The 22,180-nt window shown below is 37.2% G+C and overlaps 1 protein-coding gene across 4 annotated transcripts in view; it reads left to right on the top strand.

Moving 5' to 3' along the window:
• ddhd1a (DDHD domain containing 1a) overlaps positions 1-22,180 on the top strand; it is a 59,432-nt gene that overhangs the window by 21,188 nt on the left and 16,064 nt on the right. For all 4 annotated transcript variants that reach the window (XM_079833463.1, XM_079833462.1, XM_079833461.1 and 1 more), the window contains 8 exons: positions 10,291-10,419; positions 12,200-12,347; positions 14,774-14,883; positions 15,168-15,274; positions 18,288-18,550; positions 19,934-20,009; positions 20,090-20,239; positions 20,328-20,392. In XM_079833463.1, coding sequence (XP_079689589.1) covers positions 10,291-10,419; positions 12,200-12,347; positions 14,774-14,883; positions 15,168-15,274; positions 18,288-18,550; positions 19,934-20,009; positions 20,090-20,239; positions 20,328-20,392 — 1,048 coding nt within the window. The remainder of the gene's footprint in view (positions 1-10,290; positions 10,420-12,199; positions 12,348-14,773; positions 14,884-15,167; positions 15,275-18,287; positions 18,551-19,933; positions 20,010-20,089; positions 20,240-20,327; positions 20,393-22,180) is intronic.

Here is a 22,180-nt window from a genome sequence, read left to right as displayed (position 1 = left end):
TGGTAAATATACACACACAGTTAAGAACTGTATAACTACCGGTATACTTATAAGTTACATTTGTATAATGTAACCGTAAACCGGAGCTTATTGTACCATATATAGGCGCTAAATGCAGCTGCATTAAAAGGAGCGGAGCTGCCGCTGCTAACAAGCGGTGTCCGGTTACAAAAGTGTGTGCGCCGCTTTAACGTTAGCACTGCAGTCAGTGCGCTCTGTATAACAATTGTTAATATGCCGATCAGACCTGATGCATATTTCCATCAACATACATTACAAGCAAATATTTTCTATAAACGAATAAACATTGTTGATAACAAAATAGGTGAGCATTATGCTATTGTATGTTGACACAAAAATACTTCTGAGGTGACATCAACTGAATTACGTGATGACACACTCTGAAACACATCTACAATGACAATAACTATTATTACTTACGGAGTTATTAACGCACAGAAATACCACACAAGGAAAAACAGACTTTTGAGGAATAAACAAGCCAGGAAAACTCCATATAACTCTGTTACTGGAGCTGCTGAGATGAAAACTCTCTGCACATGCACCAGACAAGTCTGAACAAGTTGACGCGCACATGCGCGAGGCAGAGAATTTTGTACAGTGCCATCAAGTGTTAAAACCGGTTAAAACGCCAAAGGCGAAGCTTGAATTTACGGGTATGTCCCTCTTTGGCTAATGTACTTTCAAGATGGAGGGGCAACATGGCGACCACCGTTAGATCCCATTACCTTATGTATTTTCAATGGCATATTATAAACTTACGAGAATACTTTATTACTTGAAAGAAGTAAATATACATTAATGAGCACATATATTTTTGAAAGAACTAAGTGTTTTTAGCTTAGAATAGACTAAAAAAGTTACACAGTGTAGCTTTAAGTCCATTTAATTAATCTCATATACTCATATTTACAAATTTCTGCCTAATTACATGCGTACAGAAATACACTATATTGCCGAAATCATTGAATTCAGGTGTTCAATCCCTTCATGGCCACAGGTGTATAAATCAAGCTCTAGGCCTGCAGACGCTTCTACACACATTAGTGAGAGAATGGGCCGCTCTCAGGAGCTCAGAGAACTCAAGTCCATTCGGGAAATTTCCTCACTACGAAATATTCCACGCTCAACTGTTAGTGGTGTTATAACAAAGTGGAAGCGATTGGGAACAACAGCAACTCAGCCATGAAGTGGTAGGCCACGTAAAAACACAGAGCGGCGGGGTCAGCGCATGCTGAGGGTCACAGAAGTCGGCAACTTTCTGCAGAGTCAACAGCTCCAGACCTCCAGACTTCTGTGTCCTTCAGATGAGCTCAAGAACCGTGTGTAGAGCTTCAGGGAATGGGTTTCCATGGTCGAGCAGCTCATCCAAGCCTTACATCACCAAGTGCAATGCAAAGCGTGGGATGCAGTGGGGTAAAGCGAGCCGCCACTGGACTCTAGAGCAGTGGAGACGTGTTCTCTGGAGTGACCAATCACGCTTCTCTGTCTGGCAATCCCATGGACGAGTCTGGGTTTGGCGGTTGCCAGGAGAACAGGACTCGCCTGACTGCATTGTGCCAAGTGTAAAGTTTGGTGGAGGGGGGATTATGGTGTGGGGGTTGTTTTTCAGGGGTTGGGCTTGGCCCCTTAGTTCCAGTGAAAGGAACTCTTAATGCGTCACCAAGACATTTTTGGCAATTTCATGCTCCCAACTTTGTGGGGACAGGATGAGTGAGTTTGGTGTGGAGGAACTTGACTGGCCTGCACAGAGTCATGACCTCAACCCGATTGAACACCTTTGGGATGAATTAGAGCGGAGACTGAGAGCCAGGCCTTCTCGTCCAACATCAGTGCCTGACCTCACAAATGAGCTTCTAGAAGAATCCCCATAAACACACTCCTAAACCTTGTGGAAAGAGCTGAAGCTGTTGGAGCTGCAAAGGGTGGAACAACTGCATATTAAACCCTACAGATTAAGAATGGGATGTCATTAAAGTTCATGTGCATGTAAAGGCAGGCGTCCCAAAACCTTTGGCAATATAGTGTATATTTTGTGTTTGGTCAATTCACGTTGTCGGCAGTGTACAGTAGACAACCCATCTTGACAAATGATTCTATATATCGCTCATCCTGCATGAATTGATGATAAACATTACAGACGTCGACACTTAATTTACAGACAATTATCCTAAAAATGTATCATGTCCGATTGATATGCTGCAAACTGGGTCATTTTAGATCAAGGTATCAGATCTCATTCATTGACACCCTCTATATTCTGTAAAAATACATGAATTACAATGGAAACACATTTACCAAATCAATTAATTGATGTGAATTAAAAGTCATGTGATTTTGCCTAAACGTAAAAGATTAGTTCTGTCACTAATTTCATACAAATATGAGATTTTTCAGACTGTTTTGTCTGTGTTCTGTAAACCGCTAGTAATTTAAACGCTGCGATTTTATTCTGGTTTTTCACAGAAATGAAATTTCAACTCGGGTGAAACCCCAGCTAGATCGAGTGATATCCTTCAAAACACATGCGTAAAACCTAGTTCGTATTGCTGCTTAAAATCCTGACAGGCTGCTTTCTGACACAAGCCCTCTTAACCTTAGTTGGCTTCGTAATCCCTCAGAGTTAAGTTGGTCCTGCTCTATTACGCCACTTCTCCAGTTCCGCTGCACATATAACACAACACGTTATGTTTTTGGGATGATTTTCTTTAAAATATCTTCTATTCCACAGATTCATGAGACCCTCGCCATATGTATATATCTGTCCTTTATTTAGACCTCTGAGTACCTTTTAGTTTAGCTCCTGGCCCCATAATGGGCTTATGTTGTGTATGTAGGTCAGAAGAGTAGTACTGCATGCTTCCATTGAGCTTTCTCTGGGAAACGGTTAGTTCAGGAGTGTTCAAACCCAAATATGTTGATCCTCTTGCAATAGTGTCATACAAGATCCAGTGACTAAGCCAATTTTTGGCCTTTATTGCCTTGGCACCAGGGCCTGAAATTAACTTTTTTGACCACCTTCCACTGTGACTTCTTACCAGCCACTTTTTTTCCCTCCTCGACATTAAGCCTGTCCACGTGCTTGTCCGGATTTTTGTGTGTGTGTTGTACATATAATTTATTCTGAAGAAATATTCTCAACAGTGTTCAATCAGCTTTGACATATTTAAAAATGCATATCTTTGATATTTTTACCTTTTATAAAGGGCATTTTTCCCATAATCTTATCAAATATAGCTTCAGCTTTCAGTTTATATTCTTAAATTTGATCAATAAATTAAATTAGAATAATAAGACACTGTAGAGCTGTTACCAATCAAATTAAATAATTATCACTGAAAAATTACAACTGCATTAAAAAATGTTATGAGGTTGTTTTTAATATTTTTCAATATACCAATAAGAAAAGTTGGATAGAATGTTTAAACATGAAAGTAAACCACCAGTAGGTGGCGGCAGGTCTTAATGAGCAAGTCACTGAGTCGATTCGTTCAAACGGTTGATTCATTCTAGAATGAGGCAGTCGTTTATGAACAGGTAATTGAATCTTTGATACAAACGACTCTTTCAAACACTGAATCATTCAGTAACATTGATTTCTCCTCGAGAGGCTGTGCGAGCGTCAACAGCGCAACATTGTCAGTTTATTATACATTAGGCTATATATTATTATCCACTATCGATCGCCACTTACGCTAAATTAATGCAGAATCATTCTTGCATTTTTTTGATTCCCTAGTTTTTTGTTATTGATGTTTTAATCAGTCTAGCAGGCTTGTGCAAATTTCAGAATTGCCCTCCATTCAATTCATGAATTGGAATTTGAATTGAATTGACTCCGCCCCACAGGAAGTTGAATTGGAATTGGAATGACAGGAAGTGGAATTAAATTCATGACAATTCAAAGAAATTCCATACAGTCACACAGAATTTTGTAATTTAATAACAATTTCATTACACATAACTTCACTGTAAAAAAATATTTCACACTATCTACTTAAAAAAAAATTATGGTAACAATATTACAAATAATAGGTGAGCAGTTTTTAGTTTTTTTTTTTTTTTTTTTGTGGAATCTACCTGAATAAATTTAATTTTACTAAATTATTTAGTCTATAGCACATGATGAATTTAATATTATTATTGGAGTTGACTTTAAAAAATAGGTTATAAATTAGAGTAAATGGAAATGACCTGTTTATATATAGACTGTTTGCTGCTAGCACAAGTAGAAACAAACTTGTTAATGCACTAGCATTAGCAAAGTTATTGCTCCTTGAACAGAGAAACATGCTTCATAATAATAATACTTGCAGTTATTTACATCACAACCTAACCAGCTCTCTTCTGCACAATGGTAACGGTCAAAACTTCAACATAACAAAAACTCTTTCAAATGTCAAACATAACCGAACATTTACAGATGTTTCCCTTCACTCAAAAACACATAAAATAACACTTCATTTCAATATTAACTCTCTATTTCCAGCCGTATGCAAAGCATGCTGGGAACTAACAATGGTGTCTCTAAATAAAACTGCACAATTGAGCTAATTCTCTTAAAGGGACAGTTCACCCAAAAATGAAAATTCTGTCATCATTTACTCTCCCTCAAGTTGTTCCAAACCTGTAGGAGTTTCTTTGTTATGCTGAACACAAAAGAAGATATTTTGAAGAATGTGTGTAACAAAGCAAATTAGGGCTGCAACGACGCGTCGACGTCGTCGATGACGTCGACTACGAAAATACGTCGACGTGCGTGAAATGCGTCGACGCGTCGGCGGCACATTATTTACGTTCTAGAATGGAACAGAAGATCTAGAATAATGGCAGCTTCTGCTCCCGGGCATAGTGAAAATGATCATTTATCATATAAAGCCAGACCGCGACATTCAAAAGTGTGGGAGTACTTTAAACAGAAGCCGAATAAAACTGTGCTTTGTTCGCTCTGTAATGCCGGTTTCACATTGCGCGCGGTGGCAGAGCAGGTGCTGTGCGCGTGGAGAGCGGGAGCTTTCACACTGCAGTCAGTGTTGCCAAGTCCCGGTTTTTTACACTGTTGCCGCGGGCTGTGTCTCATGTCCGCGGGTTGAAGCGATCCCAATTATGTGATATTTAGCCCCGGGAATGAGAATTTTAGCCGGCAGCCCTTCAAAAAAACACACATATTTAACCCCCCGAACGCGATGTTTACCAGAGAACCTCCCCGAAACGCGGTTGGGCTTGTTTTGGGCTAGTTTTGAGTAACGAATGGGTGGGTTTTGTTGTGTAAACCTGGCAACCCTTCCAGTGTTCTCTCGCGCAGCTGAACCGTGGCGCGTGTATTGCAACAGACGGTCACATTTTCCGGGGTTCTTCTCCGACCCCAGTACGTCTCGTGCTTTTATTTATTATGGGCTGCATATATCTCCTGTTAATGCGACCTGGTTCCGCTCTGTCCCAAACACATATGCATAATAACATGCTGTATATAGGTAGTTTACATGACTAACGTAACATTAAAGTTAAGATATGCCTCTAGCTTTAATAATTTAAATGTGTCTTTGAAGTTTGGGCAAAAACTTCTGGCAGCTTTAGTCGTTGTTTATGCACATGTATCTTCAAAATAGACAACTAGTTATACTATATTAACACTGCTGAAAGCTCCTGTATGTGAACCTTTTGCAGATAAATACAAGTGCATTTTCGTTTACTATTGACACAAATCGATAAGTAAATCATACTCAACTACTATAGTAAACAACTTTTCCTAATTAGGCCTACTCTGTATACATTTTATGATGAATAGTATCATTATATATTATGTTTAAAAAGCTTCTTGTGTTCATATATTTCTTTATAAAATGGCATAGCCTACTATGTACACTACCCTTCCTGAAATACAATAAATATTGTCATCATTCATTGATTTCATGTTAAAATAATATACAAATTCACTACCCTCTTTGAAGTACAATAATCAGTAAAAAAGAATCATAAGATTAACCCGGAAAAATAATCGTTAGATTAGTCGACTAATCGAAAAAATAATCGTTAGATTAGTCGACAGAAAAAATAATCGTTAGTTGCAGCTCTAAAGCAAATAGAGCAACCATTGACTACCATAGTATTTTTTCCCCTACTAAATAGTCTAAATATACTAAATAGATAGGTCAATTGTTGCATTTAAAAAACAGCATATCTGTTAAGATGTGTTTGCACTATTTAATAAGATGGTGCTAATATGGTGCGCTCAATTTTTTTCTTTCAAATTAAGTCTTTTGTTGCCTTGTTATTGAGATGATAGATGTGATTATGAAATGTAATTTTGAAGATTGATTCACTTGACACCAATCTATGGAAACTGTGGTTCAAGAGAACAGAACCTGTCAATCATCTGTCCCTTGTTCCTGTGCAAACCCATCAATAAAGGACTTCCTGTTACTGTGAACAGTTCTGTAGTTTGGCATGATGCTCTAGGCCTCTAGCCCCCCTTTGTTTGCTTTTCTATGGCGATCAGCCTTAGACACCTGTGCACAAGAGCAGCTCTGAGTTCAGACTCACATCATAATAAGGAATTTAGAGATGTGCAAAATTGGTGGTTTTTAACTTTGTACAGTAGAGGAAGGCTTATGGTCAATACAACACATCTGTGGCATACTGTCAGTTACCACAGAGAATCATTTTCAGTCATCCCTCAGTTTGTAAAAACAAAGAAAAACATGTTTATGGGAATACGCTTACAGCAGATGGCAGATGTCTATGTGGTAAAACTGTTAAAATACAGCAATGTGGAACACCAAACAACTGCAAAAATAATGATTGTTTTCTGGAGGTTTCCTGAACACTCCCCCCTTCTGCCATTGGTGTATAGACACAGTGCATAATTGACTATTTCAAAGACAGATTTACTAAACAGGGCAAATAAATGCAAGCTAAATCCCCCAAAAAACGCAGATGGGAGTGTAAAGTTGTGTGCATGATCTACTGACAATGTGCAAATTAAAGAACACAGACGCAGCCGGATCATTTCCATAATGACCAAAGCAAAGCAAAATTAGCCTAGGGTCACAAACAAGCAAAGCCACTGATATCAGCACAGATAATCCGCCTACAACACTGGTGTAAAATGGGATGAGACATGCTTTTTGAGGCGGTAAATAATGGCGCAAACACCAATAAATTGACGAGCACAAACCTTTGTAAATCACCTCGTGTGAATCATTTAAATACTCTCCTCCTTCTGAAAGGGAAACTCCTACATATGCAATAAGTTCAGCCTCAAAAATAACCCTGTCCACGCCTTTTCAGCACTTATATTTCACTGCGTGTCTTTAGTAACTCGGGTTGGGTACCGAATTCGGTACTTTAAAGGGCACTGGCCGAATTACGTCGTTACTACCGAGTACCGATTCACATTAAATCAATCAGTGCCAAATTTCAGTACGTGAGAACGCATCTGCTGGTATAGACTAGTGTGTGTGAATATTAATCCACAAAAAGACTATTTAAATACGAATCCTGCATGTCTTTGTGCGAATGAATTGTGTATACGCTCGGTTTACCGCACACACACTTAGAATCGCGTGTGGCGGTCGCATGTTTCTGTCTCATATGAGGACATGAACGCACAAACGTCATCTCCAGAGCCACTGAGAGTCACTTAATCAGCATTTTACCATTTATTTTGTGAAAAATTACCACCATGTCATAAACACACAGAAACTCAAAGGTCTTCACGGCAACCTGTCAAAATAAAAGTTTGACTTAACTTGACAAATATATTCCTGTTGTACAGCAGCATTTAGATACGTCTCAGGGTAATAATAATACTAACACTAATGTAATAATAATAAATCATCAAAACCTTATTTTTTAAGTAATAAATTAAAAATTTTCTTCATGTTTTCATGTTAACCGTATAAAGCTCAGTTGTGCAGCTTTGTTTGATAAAAAAAGTTTAATTAAATTAAAAGATAAATTAAATTAATGTCTTCATTTGATTACCAGAAAATACACAACACATAATTTGTGGGTAATTTTTCATAGAAATTAAATTAAAAAGAAAAAATTAATAATATGGTTGTTTTTATGAATTAAATTAAGTGCCTAGTAGCTTACTATTTACGAGTAAATACTACAGTAAACAAACATTACAGACAATGGCAGACAGAGACCAGGGCATAATGTCAATAACACTTCTATAAACGACTTACAGGTTCTTTACAGTTATTGATGTAAACATCGCTAAAGGACCAAAAAAAGGTACCGTTGGGTACCAATACCGAATTTCAGGCTGTACCGATATCGGTTAAAATTTGAACAGTACCCAACTCTATTAGTAAACCCTTTTTTTTAACACCAAAAGAGCCAAAAGTTAGTAAATCTGGGCCTAAAGGTCACATGTCATCACTGTCTTTCACAGCGAGATCAAGACTAGACATGTGTTCACATGCAGGAAAACTCGAGTTATAATCGCATTGTCTCTGCTAGTACAAGTTCAGTCTGACTAAAGAGTTTCCACAACACTTTTGATTAATTATTGCTCTAATCCAACTCAAACTGGACATGTAAACACACTTATCCTGGCTGTACAAACTGGTTGGGATGATCAAACACATCAGTGTTAATCAATTATAGCAGAGCTGCAGTGTTACGCGGTTTGGGTTAAGCAGCATACCGATGTCTTTCTTATAATTGTTTTTGCTTATTAAATTTAGATTAGATTAGAAAACTTTATTAATCCCTGTGAAGGGAAACTCATTTGCCAGCATTAACAACACAAATAAACAATTGAACATTCAAACAACACAATCAATCCATGCAAAGAATTACATAACTTTGTTAAAATCCTAACTGCAGTAGAAATAAAAGACCTTATTAATTCAAAAATTTGACATGGGAGAAAGTATTTTAATATTTGAAATTACACACATCACCATTTAACTGTCACCCCCCTTTTGAGAATATACATGAAAATGCACTATCCAAACTTAAAGGGCTGTAATTCAACAATGCTTTGGAATATAGACCAAATTTTGGTCTCGTTTTAAAGACGACACTCTGCAGATTATTGCTGAAGTGAATTCAAAGTATGAAAAAGTTATGGATATTTAAATTTACAGTAAATGAAAAATACTGTACTAAATATGTTTTATTTCATATAAAATATATATTTTACAAAAAAAAAAAGTACTCTAAAATGACTATAAAATCAAAGCTATATGTCTAACCAAGTTGTGTTCCAAATTTGAAGTTGACATCACAAAAATTGAAGTTCCCATGAGATTTTGTTTAGGGCGCTGTACCATAAATAGCCACCGGGTGTCATCCACATTGCATTGATTGTTTTTGTTCCTGTAAATTTCTGTCCAAATATCACTTCCATCACAAAACATTCACCAAATATGGACCCTTGAGACTCAGACTTTTCCAACAATATGTGTTTTGTCAAGATTGGAAAAGATTTTGAATATAAAGTAGTTAAAATAATTGTTGTAATATGAAACATGACACCGCCCACTAGGGGAGGAGCCCGCTAGAATAATTTAGAGTAACGTTTCCATGGTAACACAATGTCCGATTTCAAAACGGTTTTCGCAGGATGAATTATGAGTTTGTAAGCTTTCAAATGATACCTAATTTATGATAATTACTTAAATTTATGATACGAAAAAAAGGCGATCAAAAAAAGAGCACCAGGCGTCCCACCTTTGGGACGGTGACAGTTAAGAGGTTAAAGATTATATTTGTTAACCTGAAATGTCTATTCATATCTAATATTTCATGAAAACTATGAAAAGCCCGGTTACTTTTGTCTTATACGTGCGAGGATAATGGACATGGTAAAAGACGCATATGTTTGCAAGCTGCACATTTAAAAGCGTCCAGAATGTCTTTTCCTATAGACTTCTAATGTAAGTGATCATCAAACACAAACTGAGGGGTGAAATTAGATATTCTGTACATGTGAAGTATGAAGCAGGGCTGTTCTTAACATCAGGTGAACATTTTGCTGATTTGATCCACTAGCTAGATTCATTTCTCTGTTCATTTCTCTCTGTTTGTAAGGGAGAATGACAGGCGGCTTTTCAGTGTGCTCTTTACGGGATACTTTACTGCCTATTCAGTGCCATGGCACTCTTAAAATACCTCCGATCAGACCCTTTGAGAAAACCAGGCATGTCTGCACTGAAAAGCACTGCTTCCTGTAGTTTTGTGTCCTTTACTCTGATGTGAACAGTGATGTGTGTGTCAGTGAACGTAATGAATGTTTTGTTCACCGTTCAGCCATTCACAGTCTGCAGTTGAGCCGCAGTCATGTGGACTGGTACAGCGACGACGAGGTGTATCTATACAGTGACGCCACCACGTCTAAGATTGCTCGCACGGTCACACAGAAGCTGGGTTTCTCTAAAGGTGAGTGGATCCACTGGAGCTGGTAAACTGTGCATGTGCTAATTAGTGTTAGACCGATATATCGGGCCGATATTTGCGATTTTTACGTGTATCGGCATCAAATATTGTTTTCCCTGCATTATTTACAGACAGGCGTCCACAGGGCAGCTCTCACCGTCTTCAAACTGTCTTGCTCTCCCTCCCTCGCGCATATTAATCAAAATCAATTGAGAATTAACACGATGGTAAAAGGTGGAAAGACTGAAGTTTCACGTGGAGCATTGGGTGATTTTTTCCTGAATTACCGCTGGTGTTGCTCTACAAGAGATTAAGTGAAGTGCACCTACACTCTAAACAATGCTGGGTTAAAAATAACCCAAGTTGGGTTGAAAATGGACTTACCCATCAATTGGGTTGTTTTAAGCAAACATTTAACCCAACCTCTGGGTCAAAACAACCCAATTGCTGGGTTAGTCCATATTCAACCCAACTTGGGTTATTTTTAACCCAGCATTTTTTAGAGTGTAACCATTAAATGACTAGGTTGTAAATAGTTTTAAAATGAAGTATAGTACAGTCAGTGTGCACTTTATTATGCTGCTTGCTTGTTGATACTGTGCAATAGTGTAATTATTTTATTTATGCTTAAATATTTATTTTCAGAATTTATTTTCACCACTGAACTCTTTTGTTTTTTTCTTCTACCTCAGCTGTTTTTACTATTTGTTAAATATTGTTTTTTTTTAGTTCAATAAATGTTCCTTTTTTAAATTGTAAATTTTAAATTGTTATCATCCATAATGTATGATAACTAAAAATAAATTGATTTCTCTCTTCTGCAGAATATTACATGATTGAAAATATTAAGAATTTAAACAAATTTACACAGGAAGAATGAAAGTGTAGCTTTCCAAGTCCACTTTCATAGAAAGCTGTCTATGAAAGTGGACAACTTTAAGAAAAATCTTACTTAGTCAGTGCAAGTAAAAGTTATAAAGTTAATTTAGTAGATACATAGAGAGAATTGAACATTTAAACTCACACGTAGTCATTTTTATAGCATTATTTATTGATTTTAAAGCTTATTTGTATGACCTTTTATATAGGCTATTTATATTAATTTTAACTATGTGCCTATTAATGATTGATTAACTAAAATGATACGTGTGTAATTGATTAAGGGTGTAATAATTACATAAATTATATCTTAAGTCATTCAAAATAAATAAGCATTGTTAAAAGCCAGACACTTTAGTCTTTAAAAACCTTTTGCTACGTAGTGACCTTAAATGTGGAGAAGAAAACTCCACTTTATTGTATCAGAGGTGTGTCACTTTGCTCACAGCTGATTGGTCTAATTTCAGTTTGAGATCTCTTATCCAGAACATAACCTGCCCTGGAGCGTGAGTTACTATGGAGATGAACACTGCTAAAAGCCAAACCACTTTAATGGTACCTAAAACCAAGGATTGGCACAAATTAAGCTTAAACATATCTTGCTAGCCAGCTAAACCGGCTTCATGGTATCGGCCCCAGGTGACTGCAGCACATTGAAAATTATACACAACCGGAAATAAATGAGCTGTACGGTTTCAAAACAAATGAGCGCCACAAAGCTCAGTGCAAGTAGTCCATCGTAAAGCCCTTTCGGCGTGCTGCTGATGTGCGGAGACCCACACTAGGACATTTCGGTGCGTGACTAAATGAGGAGGTTGCAACAAGGGTGAGCGTGGCCTTCAGCTGTGCCTGTGTTGATGAAACAGCAGTGACTCTCTTAACATGTGTCCTGTCATCGCCTCAGCCTCCAGCAGTGGCACCAGACTGCACCGCGGTTATGTGGAGGAGGCCTCGCTGGACGATAAACCCCCTCAGACCACACACATCGTGTTCGTGGTTCATGGCATTGGACAGAAGATGGACAAGGATCGCATCATCAAAAACACTGGCATGTGAGTCCTCAGTGCTGTTATTGATCATCAATCAGATGCCTTGGTGATGAGCTATAGTGTATGAGGGTCAATGACATAACGTGTCCGAATTCATTATTTTCCTAAAAAAAAAATTATAAATAATAGGGCTGTCAAAAGATTAATCGCGATTAATCGCATCCAAAATAAAAGTTTGTGTTTACATAATATATGTGTGTGTACTCTGTTAATTATTATTTATATATAAATACACACACATTCATGTATATATTTAAGAAATATTTGCATGTATATACATTTATATAATCTATAATATATATAAATATAAATGTTTTATATATAAAAATAATATTTTTTTCTTAAATGTATACATGCTTGTGTGTGTATTTATATATAAATAATACAGAGTACACACACATATATTATGTAAACACAAACTTTTATTTTGGATGCGATTAATCGCGATTAATCTTTTGACAGCCCTAATAAATACATAGAAAAGTGTTCATTTATATGCATTGGACTAAAGGGGCAATACATAGAAAAGGGAAAGGGAATTTACCATGTGATATGCATTTTACAATGATTCATATGTATATTGTATATGTATATTATTTTAAATGAAATTTTTTGGGCGTTGAAATCAGAAATCTTGTTTAATAATGAATTAATACTGTCTTGAAAGCTGTAAAACCAATATGAATCAACACCATGCATTTTTTTGGACATAAAAAAATGCATTTTAAAACTCTTTTGCTTCAAATTATTATTATTTTTCTTTAAAAAATATATAATTATTCTTATTTGTCATTGACCCATAAATTGGGAAAGTTTTTAGATGAATGTGTTCAGGTTCATTAAAGATATTCAGATAATTTTTTCCACAATATATGTGGTAATGTCAGTGTGAAAGTGATGTCTGGTCAAGGAAAATTGACATCTTCACCTTTAATTCAAATATGATTAAAAATGTGTTAGCGTAGTTGTGCTTAAAGCCAATTGTTTTATTTGTGATAATGCAGTGAAGCATCAAACTGTGCCGAGATGATATTTGGCCCGGGTGTCATACAAAGAAAACACATGCAAAAATAAGAGAATAATCGATTATGTTGTAGTCAATATATGCTTTTTTTCCCCCAATGCATTTGGGGCAGTAATATAAAAACTGTAGTTGTAGTTTGTCTTTTTTTGCCAAATCATTTTGTCAGATTAATACCTTAACCAAGTTATGTTCCTTCCTCCCTCTTATTTTTAAAATATGTACGTTTTATATTAAATATTTTCCTCATATTTTGATTGTTTAATCAAACTCGTAGGGTCAAAAAAAAGTAATATCCCCTCCGTTCATGTACATATATATATATATTTATATTATGAAATATTGAGTTGATATGTGTAATGATGTATATTTTTTATAGAATAGAGAAACAATAAAATAATGAATTTGTGTTGAGAACATTCTAGGGATCATCTCTGGAAATGTGGCTCTTTTCAAAACTAATCCATGTTAAGCTGCTTATCAAGTATTATTTATTTATATACTTTTATAGTATTTAGTAACATTTTGAACAGTTGTTTTATTTTTATATTTTCAGTTGTTATTTTAGTTTGTTTTAGGAATTTTGTCATGTGCTTTTATTTATTAGTTTAATATTTCTTCTTAGCTCTAATGAATTTTTTAGTTAATTTCAGTTTTAGTGATTTTAGTGCTTCAACTTAAACTTTAATTTAGTTTACAAGACATTTCCAATTAGAAATGTTGATGTTTAAGTTTTTTTTAAAACTTTATTTCAGCTTTATTCAGTTAACTAGAACAGTTGTTAATAATTCATAATTAGTTTTAGTTAACAATAACCATTTTTTAAATAATACTGAAAGTGTGCACAGTTTGAAGGGGAATGTAACTATGTTTCCATCCACCTATTTTTATGCGCATTTTGGGATATCGCATCAAAAAATGCTGAATGGAAACGCCAAGATGCACATAAATTATAAAAAAAACGTATGTGCTTGTTTGAGTCAGATAAATGTTCTATCCGATAGGAAAACATGTGCATAAACTACGATGGAAATGCAAATTCCTTGATGAGCATAAAAAAAAATCATGTGACTTTCGCGATGTAACAGCATAACTTTATAACCAGCAGAAAAATCTTGGTTGCAAAGCATCTGAAATGCTGTTTTGCTCATTCAGAAGTCAAAGATGCTCAATATATTTCTCTCCTAGAACTGTCACATAATTGCGTTCCCAAACTTTATTACGTTTATTGAGACGCACGAGTTTAATCATTTATTATATACGAAAATGATTATATATGGTGGCTATATATGGATTTTTTTAGCGGTAGGTAGATGAAAACGGTGCTTTATTCGCAAATGTTTTATGTGATATTGCAATTTAGTGCATTAGTTCACGTGTGTGTGTGTGTGTGTGTGTGTGTGTTCAGGCTGCGGGAAGCCGTGAGGAAGATGGAGGAGAAGCACTTTGCTGAGCAAACAGAGGAGCATGTGGAGTTCCTGCCGGTCGAGTGGCGCTCTAAACTGGCTTTGGACGGCGGTAAGACAGATGCCACACCACGTGTCTGTCTGTGTTTACTCTCTGAACAGCTGCTCTCATCACAGACTCGGTCCTTTTACCTTTTGTTCACAAGCACACACACACACACACATAATGTTTTAGATGATGGCAAGAGAATATAATATAGTTCATCCTTCTCTCAGCTGCGCAAACAAAGCCGCTCAAACAATGACATGCATTAACGTTAATAAAGAAATGATGAGTGAGCTGTTTAATCATGGTTTGTGTTCATGTTTTGAGAGTGTTTTCCTCTTTAAATGTAGACACTGTGGAGTCTATCACTCCAGATAAGGTGAGAGGCCTGAGAGATTTACTCAACAGCAGCGCTATGGACATCATGTACTACACCAGCCCTCTCTACAGAGACGAGGTGACCGACATTTTACATTTGATTCATTTTTCACACTGTATAGAATTATGTGCTGCTCTTTTCCACACTGTAAATCCATATCAGGGTTTTTCCTGGGTCAAAAAGGGTCTTTGTGGTGGCTGACAGACATGGTCATCCACACACACACACACACACACACACACACACACACACACACACACACACACACACACACACACACACACACACACACACACACACACACACACACACACACACACACACATGTTTGTTTTTGTGAAATGTGAGGACATTCCATAGGCGTAATGGTTTTTATACTGTACAAACCGTATTTTCTATCCCCTTACACTGCCCCTAAACCTACCCATCACACACACACACACACACACACACACACACACACACACACACACACACACACACACACACACACACACACACATGTTTGTTTTTGTGAAATGTGAGGACATTCCATAGGCGTAATGGTTTTTATACTGTACAAACCGTATTTTCTATCCCCTTACACTGCCCCTGCCCCTAAACCTAGCCCTCACAGGAGACTGTGCAGTTCACTTTCTGTGAAATAAAAACTTGTTCTGTGTGATTTATAAGCATTTTGAAAAGTGAGGACATGGGGAACGTCCTCATATTTCACCCTCTTTTTGTAATACCTATGACATACCCATGTCATTATACACATTTGTGTCCTGATATTTCACAAAAACATGCCCACACACACACACACACACACACACACACACACAGTAAAAAGTACCTTACCCATGTGATCTGCAAGCGCAATACTGACAATAAATTTTAAATAAATAACAGTTTGTAATTTCTGCTTATCTTGATACCTTGATGTTTGTTTCTTTTGTTCCTCATGTTTTACACTATTTACAGATAATTGTTTTGGTATATAATCACATCAATATTAAAAAGTAGTATTAAAAAAAATTACAAAAACCCTAATTTTCTGCCATATACAATTTCATAAAATGATCAGCTAGCTAATAGCAACTTTGTTCTGGTTTCACCTCACTCCAGTCTAAACTAAATTATTTTAGGCTATTTATTTTACTACACATTGTCAACATAAATAAACTAAAAAGACTGTGGGTAATTAAAACTAACTCTTACTATCCACTCTTGCTAAATTGGCACACTTGTGTTCTCATTTCAGATGTAAAGGATTAAACTGATTCGTTAGTTCAGTGTTGGACAGATCAGTTGTTCTAACCAGTCGTTAAAATGATTCGGTTCAAAGGAGTCATTAGGTGGCGAATCGGACATTAGCAGACGCGACCTTTTGATTTTGATTAACGTAATATGTGAAATATCAGAAAGCTATTTCGATGTAGCAAAAACCCTACATATACAGTAGTCAACAGGGGCTACCAAGCGCAAATAATAACCTCATAAAAATCTATGAAGCTTTAATGACAGTTTGCATGGTGCATTTATTGGAGCTCTGGTTACTATATACTTTTATTGCATGGAAAAGACCAGCTCCTACTTTTGTATTGTCAGTACAAGATCTTGACTAAAAATGTATGCACCTCTGGATGTGAATAACATCACAACATTTGTTGTTGGTCAAGATGTTGTATTGCCAATGCAAGAGTCCAGCACTCTGTAAAGTCTCCTCCAGCACATCCCAAACACTTTCAATGAATTTAAGGTCTGGACTCTGAAATGATTCTTCATGCTCCCTCCCAACCATTGTTTCACAATCTGAGCCTGATGAATCTTGACATTGTCATTCTGGAATATGGCCATGATGTGTGTGTGTGTGTGTGTGTGTGTGTGTGTGTGTGTGTGTGTGTGTGTGTGTGTGTGTGTATATACAGTGTATGTGTGTATATATATATATATATATAATGCAGTCGCAGAGATGGCGGAGGATTTGTACACAGCAGAGCCTAAGCATCTGATAAATGTCTCATCTTCACTGAGTAAAAGTGAAAGTAAAACACAAGCTCCCTGATGTGCGCAAATGAGGCGACATACAATAGCCTGTCTGCCAATATTAACACAATCTTAAGCTGGGCTGTGTAGTTTAACCACCTCTTAGCTCTGGTCTCTGTTTACACTTTGAATATTGAGAGAGTACTTTGACTGTGGTTGCACTTATTGTTTGCACTTAAAGGGGTAGTTCACTTCAAAATGAAAATTAGCCCATGATTTACTCACTCTCTAGGTGTATGACTTTCTTCTTTCTGATGAACACAATCACAAACACATTATATTAATAAATATCCTGACGCTTCCAAGTTTAATAATGGCAGTGATGGGGTCCATTGAGTTTGAAGGGAAAAAAAGCACATCCATCCATCATAAACATACTCGACACAACTCCAGGGGGTTAATAAAGGCCTTCTGAAGTGAATCGATCGAGGTTTGTAAGAAAAATATCCATATTTACAACTTTATAAAGTACAATATCTAGCTTGGTGTTACACTTTCTGCGTCATATACACCTCGGATGGCTTGAGGGTGAGTAAATCATGGGCTAGTTTTCATTTGAAAGTGATTTACTCCTTTAATAAGACTGGACATTTTTTTTATTTCTATGTTCAATTTGTGGAAAGGAGTCGAATTAGGAGGTCACACACAGCCTCAATCAGAAGTTCCGGAAGCTCATAATTCATATAAGAGACTCGTGAAATCATACAGGAGAGAAGCCAGTCAAGTTGAGATTGTGGCAAAACCTTTTATAGTGCTTGAGTATTATTGTCTTTCAATGCACAGGATCATTCACACTCAGAAAGTAGATCTGGAATGACATTCATTACAAGATGAGTAGTTCAAACATTTCAAAATGCACCTGCAGACTATTTTTCCAGCCGTGAATTTTGTCATTGAGGATTTCTTAAAAATACTGTGCAAAAATCTTGCCTCGTCTCGTTCTCGTGAACCCAATCTCGTGAGCTAAGGGTCTCCTCACACCCCTAATAAATATATATAGTGTTACTCTATAGCTGACAAATCAAGTATTTGTTTATAAATATGCCAATGTTCATCTTTCCAGATCACTAAAGGTTTGACGCAGGAGCTCAACCGCCTGTATTCTCTCTTCTGCTCACGAAACCCTGAATTCGAGAGGAATGGCGGCAAAGTGTCCATCATCTCCCACTCGCTGGGCTGCGTGATCACCTTCGACATCATGACCGGCTGGGATCCCGTGCGCTTCTGTCTGCAAGAACATCACGATCAGCTGCAGGGGGAAGACTTGCCCTGGACGAGTTATGAAGAGCGCCTCCTGCTGGAGGAAGTGCAACTAACCAGACAAAGGTGCCGCCGCTTGACACGTCTAAGAGGAATGTCAAGTCCAACATATTTATATAGCGCTGTTCATTGCAGCGTTACACTGTTGATGAAAACTGGGGCTGCACGATTTGGGGAAAATATCGAATTGCGATTATTCTGGGTAAAATTGTGATTTTTTTACAAATGAAATGTGTGTGTGTGTGTGTGTGTATATAACATTTTGTGTTTATATATTAATATGACTAATAATAATTATTATGATTTATTATTATTGCTAAATAAAAATAATCTAATGTAGCGTTCACACCGAATGTGAATGACGCGAATAATTTGCGTTGTTCGTGCAAAGTTGGGCGCTTGAACATTTGGAGTTTACTCGCTTCATTCGCGTGTGACATTCACTTCACAACAGATGCGAATTTGCGTCATGTGAGGGGCTTCTGCCGGCCGGCTCGTCTCGTGGAGAAATGGCTGACAGGTTCTGTGTTTACACGTCTTTTTTGTTCAAATCTACTGTTAATGTGTGACAAAACGTAGTTTTAAGACTTTTTCAGGAAATAATGTAGTTGTTTAAAGCTCAAATCTGTGGTTTATTTATAAAAAAGCGCGCCTATTTGAACATTTGATCTGCCGTTTTCGGAGTTGTGAGCTCCAGTGGATCAGCGGCGCTCAGCGCTCATTAACCCCGGCGAGAGCAGCCTTTCCTCGGCTAGTCCTTCTGCCGTCTGCCGCTGGCTCTGATGTCTCTGTGGTGTGACTCGAGCTATAATTCGTCTTGTGTAGATGTAACGGCCGATCTTTGGTCTCATGAATCTATAATTTGTTCCCTGGCAAATCGTTTAGGCTGAGGGCAAAGTGAAGCTAGCGCTGTAGCTGAATAAAAAGAAGAAACGCTTTGACTGATTAAACATGAAGACAATAAACACGACTGCATCAATATAAGGTGTGTTTGAGTACTTTAAGCCTTCTCGGGTATTTTCATAATAATAAAGTATTCAGTGCTGATTGACATTCTGTGATAAGAAGCCACATCAGCTCTCAAACACTCGACTGACGATATGAAGTGAGTTATTAAATGTATTTTGTTGAACAGGTTTATGAACGCTTCACATCACTAGTTTGTGAAGATGTTTGACACGTGTGGCTTTTTCAAACGCAGGATATAATCGACTCAAACTCAGTCATTCAGACGGAGCAGCGTTTCCTCCTGATCACAGATCAGCTCTGACACACTGGACATTTATTTATTTCATTAAAATCGCAGTCTTTGCGCTTTTATAATCGCACATAAGCCGAATCACGATTAATCGTGCAGCCCTGATGAAAACTATGATGACAAGGAGATAATCATTCGCATTTTGCATAGACTCACTCTTCAGAAAAAGTGTTAATCAGTGTCTGTGACAGGTTACAAGAACTGCAAGATCAGCTTCAGGGCCTGAAGGCATCGACAGCTGCACCCTTCCCTACGCTAAAGTTCAAGGTGATGTAGTGACATTAACACGGTGATCAGCTCAAATAACACATCCGTGCCTCCATATAATAAAGCCTCCATGCCTGCAGGTGGAGAACTTCTTCTGCATGGGCTCTCCTCTGGCTGTGTTCCTGGCTTTGAGAGGGATTCGGCCCGGAAACACCGGTGACCAGGACCACATCATGCCCAAATCCATCTGCCGCCGCCTCTTCAACATCTTCCACCCGACAGATCCCGTGGTGAGAGAGAGATGACTTCACTACATTGCACTCTGTTCATGGGGACTGATTTGGCATTCTTTGTGATTGTATATTTCACTGTCTGCAGGCCTATCGGCTGGAGCCTCTTGTTTTAAAGCACTATAGCAACATCGCTCCTGTCCAGATACACTGGTGAGTCTTGATATGTTGTTGTTTAGGTGTAGTTTAGGGTGCTTTCACACCTGCCTCATTTAGTTGGGTTGAATCGTACTGGAGTTTGTTTTCCCCTTTGGTGCGGTTCGTTTGGTCAGGTGTGAAAGCAGCAAAAGCGGACCAAACAAGCACACGAGAGCTCCTTGAGGTGGTCTCAGTACTAGGGCTGTGCGATATTGAAGAAAAATGCGATATGCGATATCCCTGTTAAATAATGCGATATTCGATATGCAATATGATATTGCTTTAAGTGTGTAAAATCTATTTCTTTCCCCAACTGATATCCTTCACTTAAAGCATAACCGACTGTGTTTACATGAATACTCATCAAGACATAACTGTGTGTGTATTTGACCGTTCGAGTGTGTAACAAGACACGAAAAAAAGAACGGCTTGTGCACACGTTTCGGCGTGTGTGTCAGACAGCGCGAGACTGCAAGGAGCTGTTTTTCGCAAGTTATTGCGTTTAATAACTCTTTGACGTCAAGCAAGTCACATAAGTAACAGTCGTGTGCTCAGTGTATTCTCTGATATATGCGTCGACCTAAAACGTACACTTTTCACAATGTTGAAGTAGCCTATTAAAATCATAAAGATATTGCATGCCCTTGCGATATGCATATTGCGATATGTACATTTGCGATATTTCGATAATTTCGATATATTGTGCAGCCCTACTCAGTACGCTTTCAAACGAACTCTGGAGCGGTTCATTTGTGGTGAGAACATGATCCGACCTCGAACAGACCCAACTGCAAAAAGTACTGATAATTTTTGGACTAAACCAGCTGCCGTAGTCAGCTGCGCTGTGCATTATGGGTTGAGGAAGTGTTTGTTGACAGTTTGCACTTTAGCATGGCAGCTCGCGGACAAACTTGGAGTAGTGAGGAGTAGGGCTGCAACAAACGATTATTTTAATAATCGATTAATCTAACGATTATTAGAACGATTAATCGCCTAATCGTCGATTATTGACGCTTCCATCAACGACTAATCAGTAAGTTTTTACCGATTATTCCGCTTTTCCAATTTGTTAAAATATTGAGTTATACATATTCTAACTATAATATATAAAAAAGAAAATCACTTCAGCTTTTGAAATGGTTGTTTTAATTAACTTTGAGCCAAGTTCTCAGAACTCAAATCACACACAGATGCTCTCTAAGCATCGTTTAAATATTCTGTTCTCTTTCAATTGAAAAAATAAATAATAATAAACAAAAATTAGCTGCATTACAGACAACAACAAAAAAATAGATCTCTTGGCAGCAGTATTAAGAGCTTCATTTGTAAAACAATAACAGGCCCCACAGCTTTTCTTAGAACTAAAAAACAAAAAAAGAGGACATTTACTTCAGGACGCAAAGAATGGTAAAAATATTAATCTGCAAATGACATTGCAGACAAAATTACATAATATGAATCTCTTACATGACAATTGAGCTGACAGATTCTCATTCACCTTTGAATTAACAATATGAAAAAGTACCTGACATGATTTTCTTCCTAACATCGCCTCTTGTGAGTCTTCATGCATATGGAACAAAATACAGGCAAGTGATGAGACTATAATACCTAATAGTGTTATAATAATAAAAACAGTCCTGACTCCAAGCTCGATCAAACTTTATTCTATGCTAAATAAATCATCACATTACTGTAATTATATTATTATTGTTAATATTATTACAATTATTAGTAGTATTGCATTGTCTAATAAAGAGATTTCCTGCTAGTTATTAGTTAGTTTTTTCCTCTTTAAGTGCT

This window comes from Gobio gobio (genome assembly GCF_949357685.1).
Source record: "Gobio gobio genome assembly, chromosome: 13".
In the NCBI taxonomy this organism is placed as follows: Eukaryota; Metazoa; Chordata; class Actinopteri; order Cypriniformes; family Gobionidae; genus Gobio; species Gobio gobio.
This window is presented reverse-complemented; position numbering and strand designations above follow the sequence as displayed.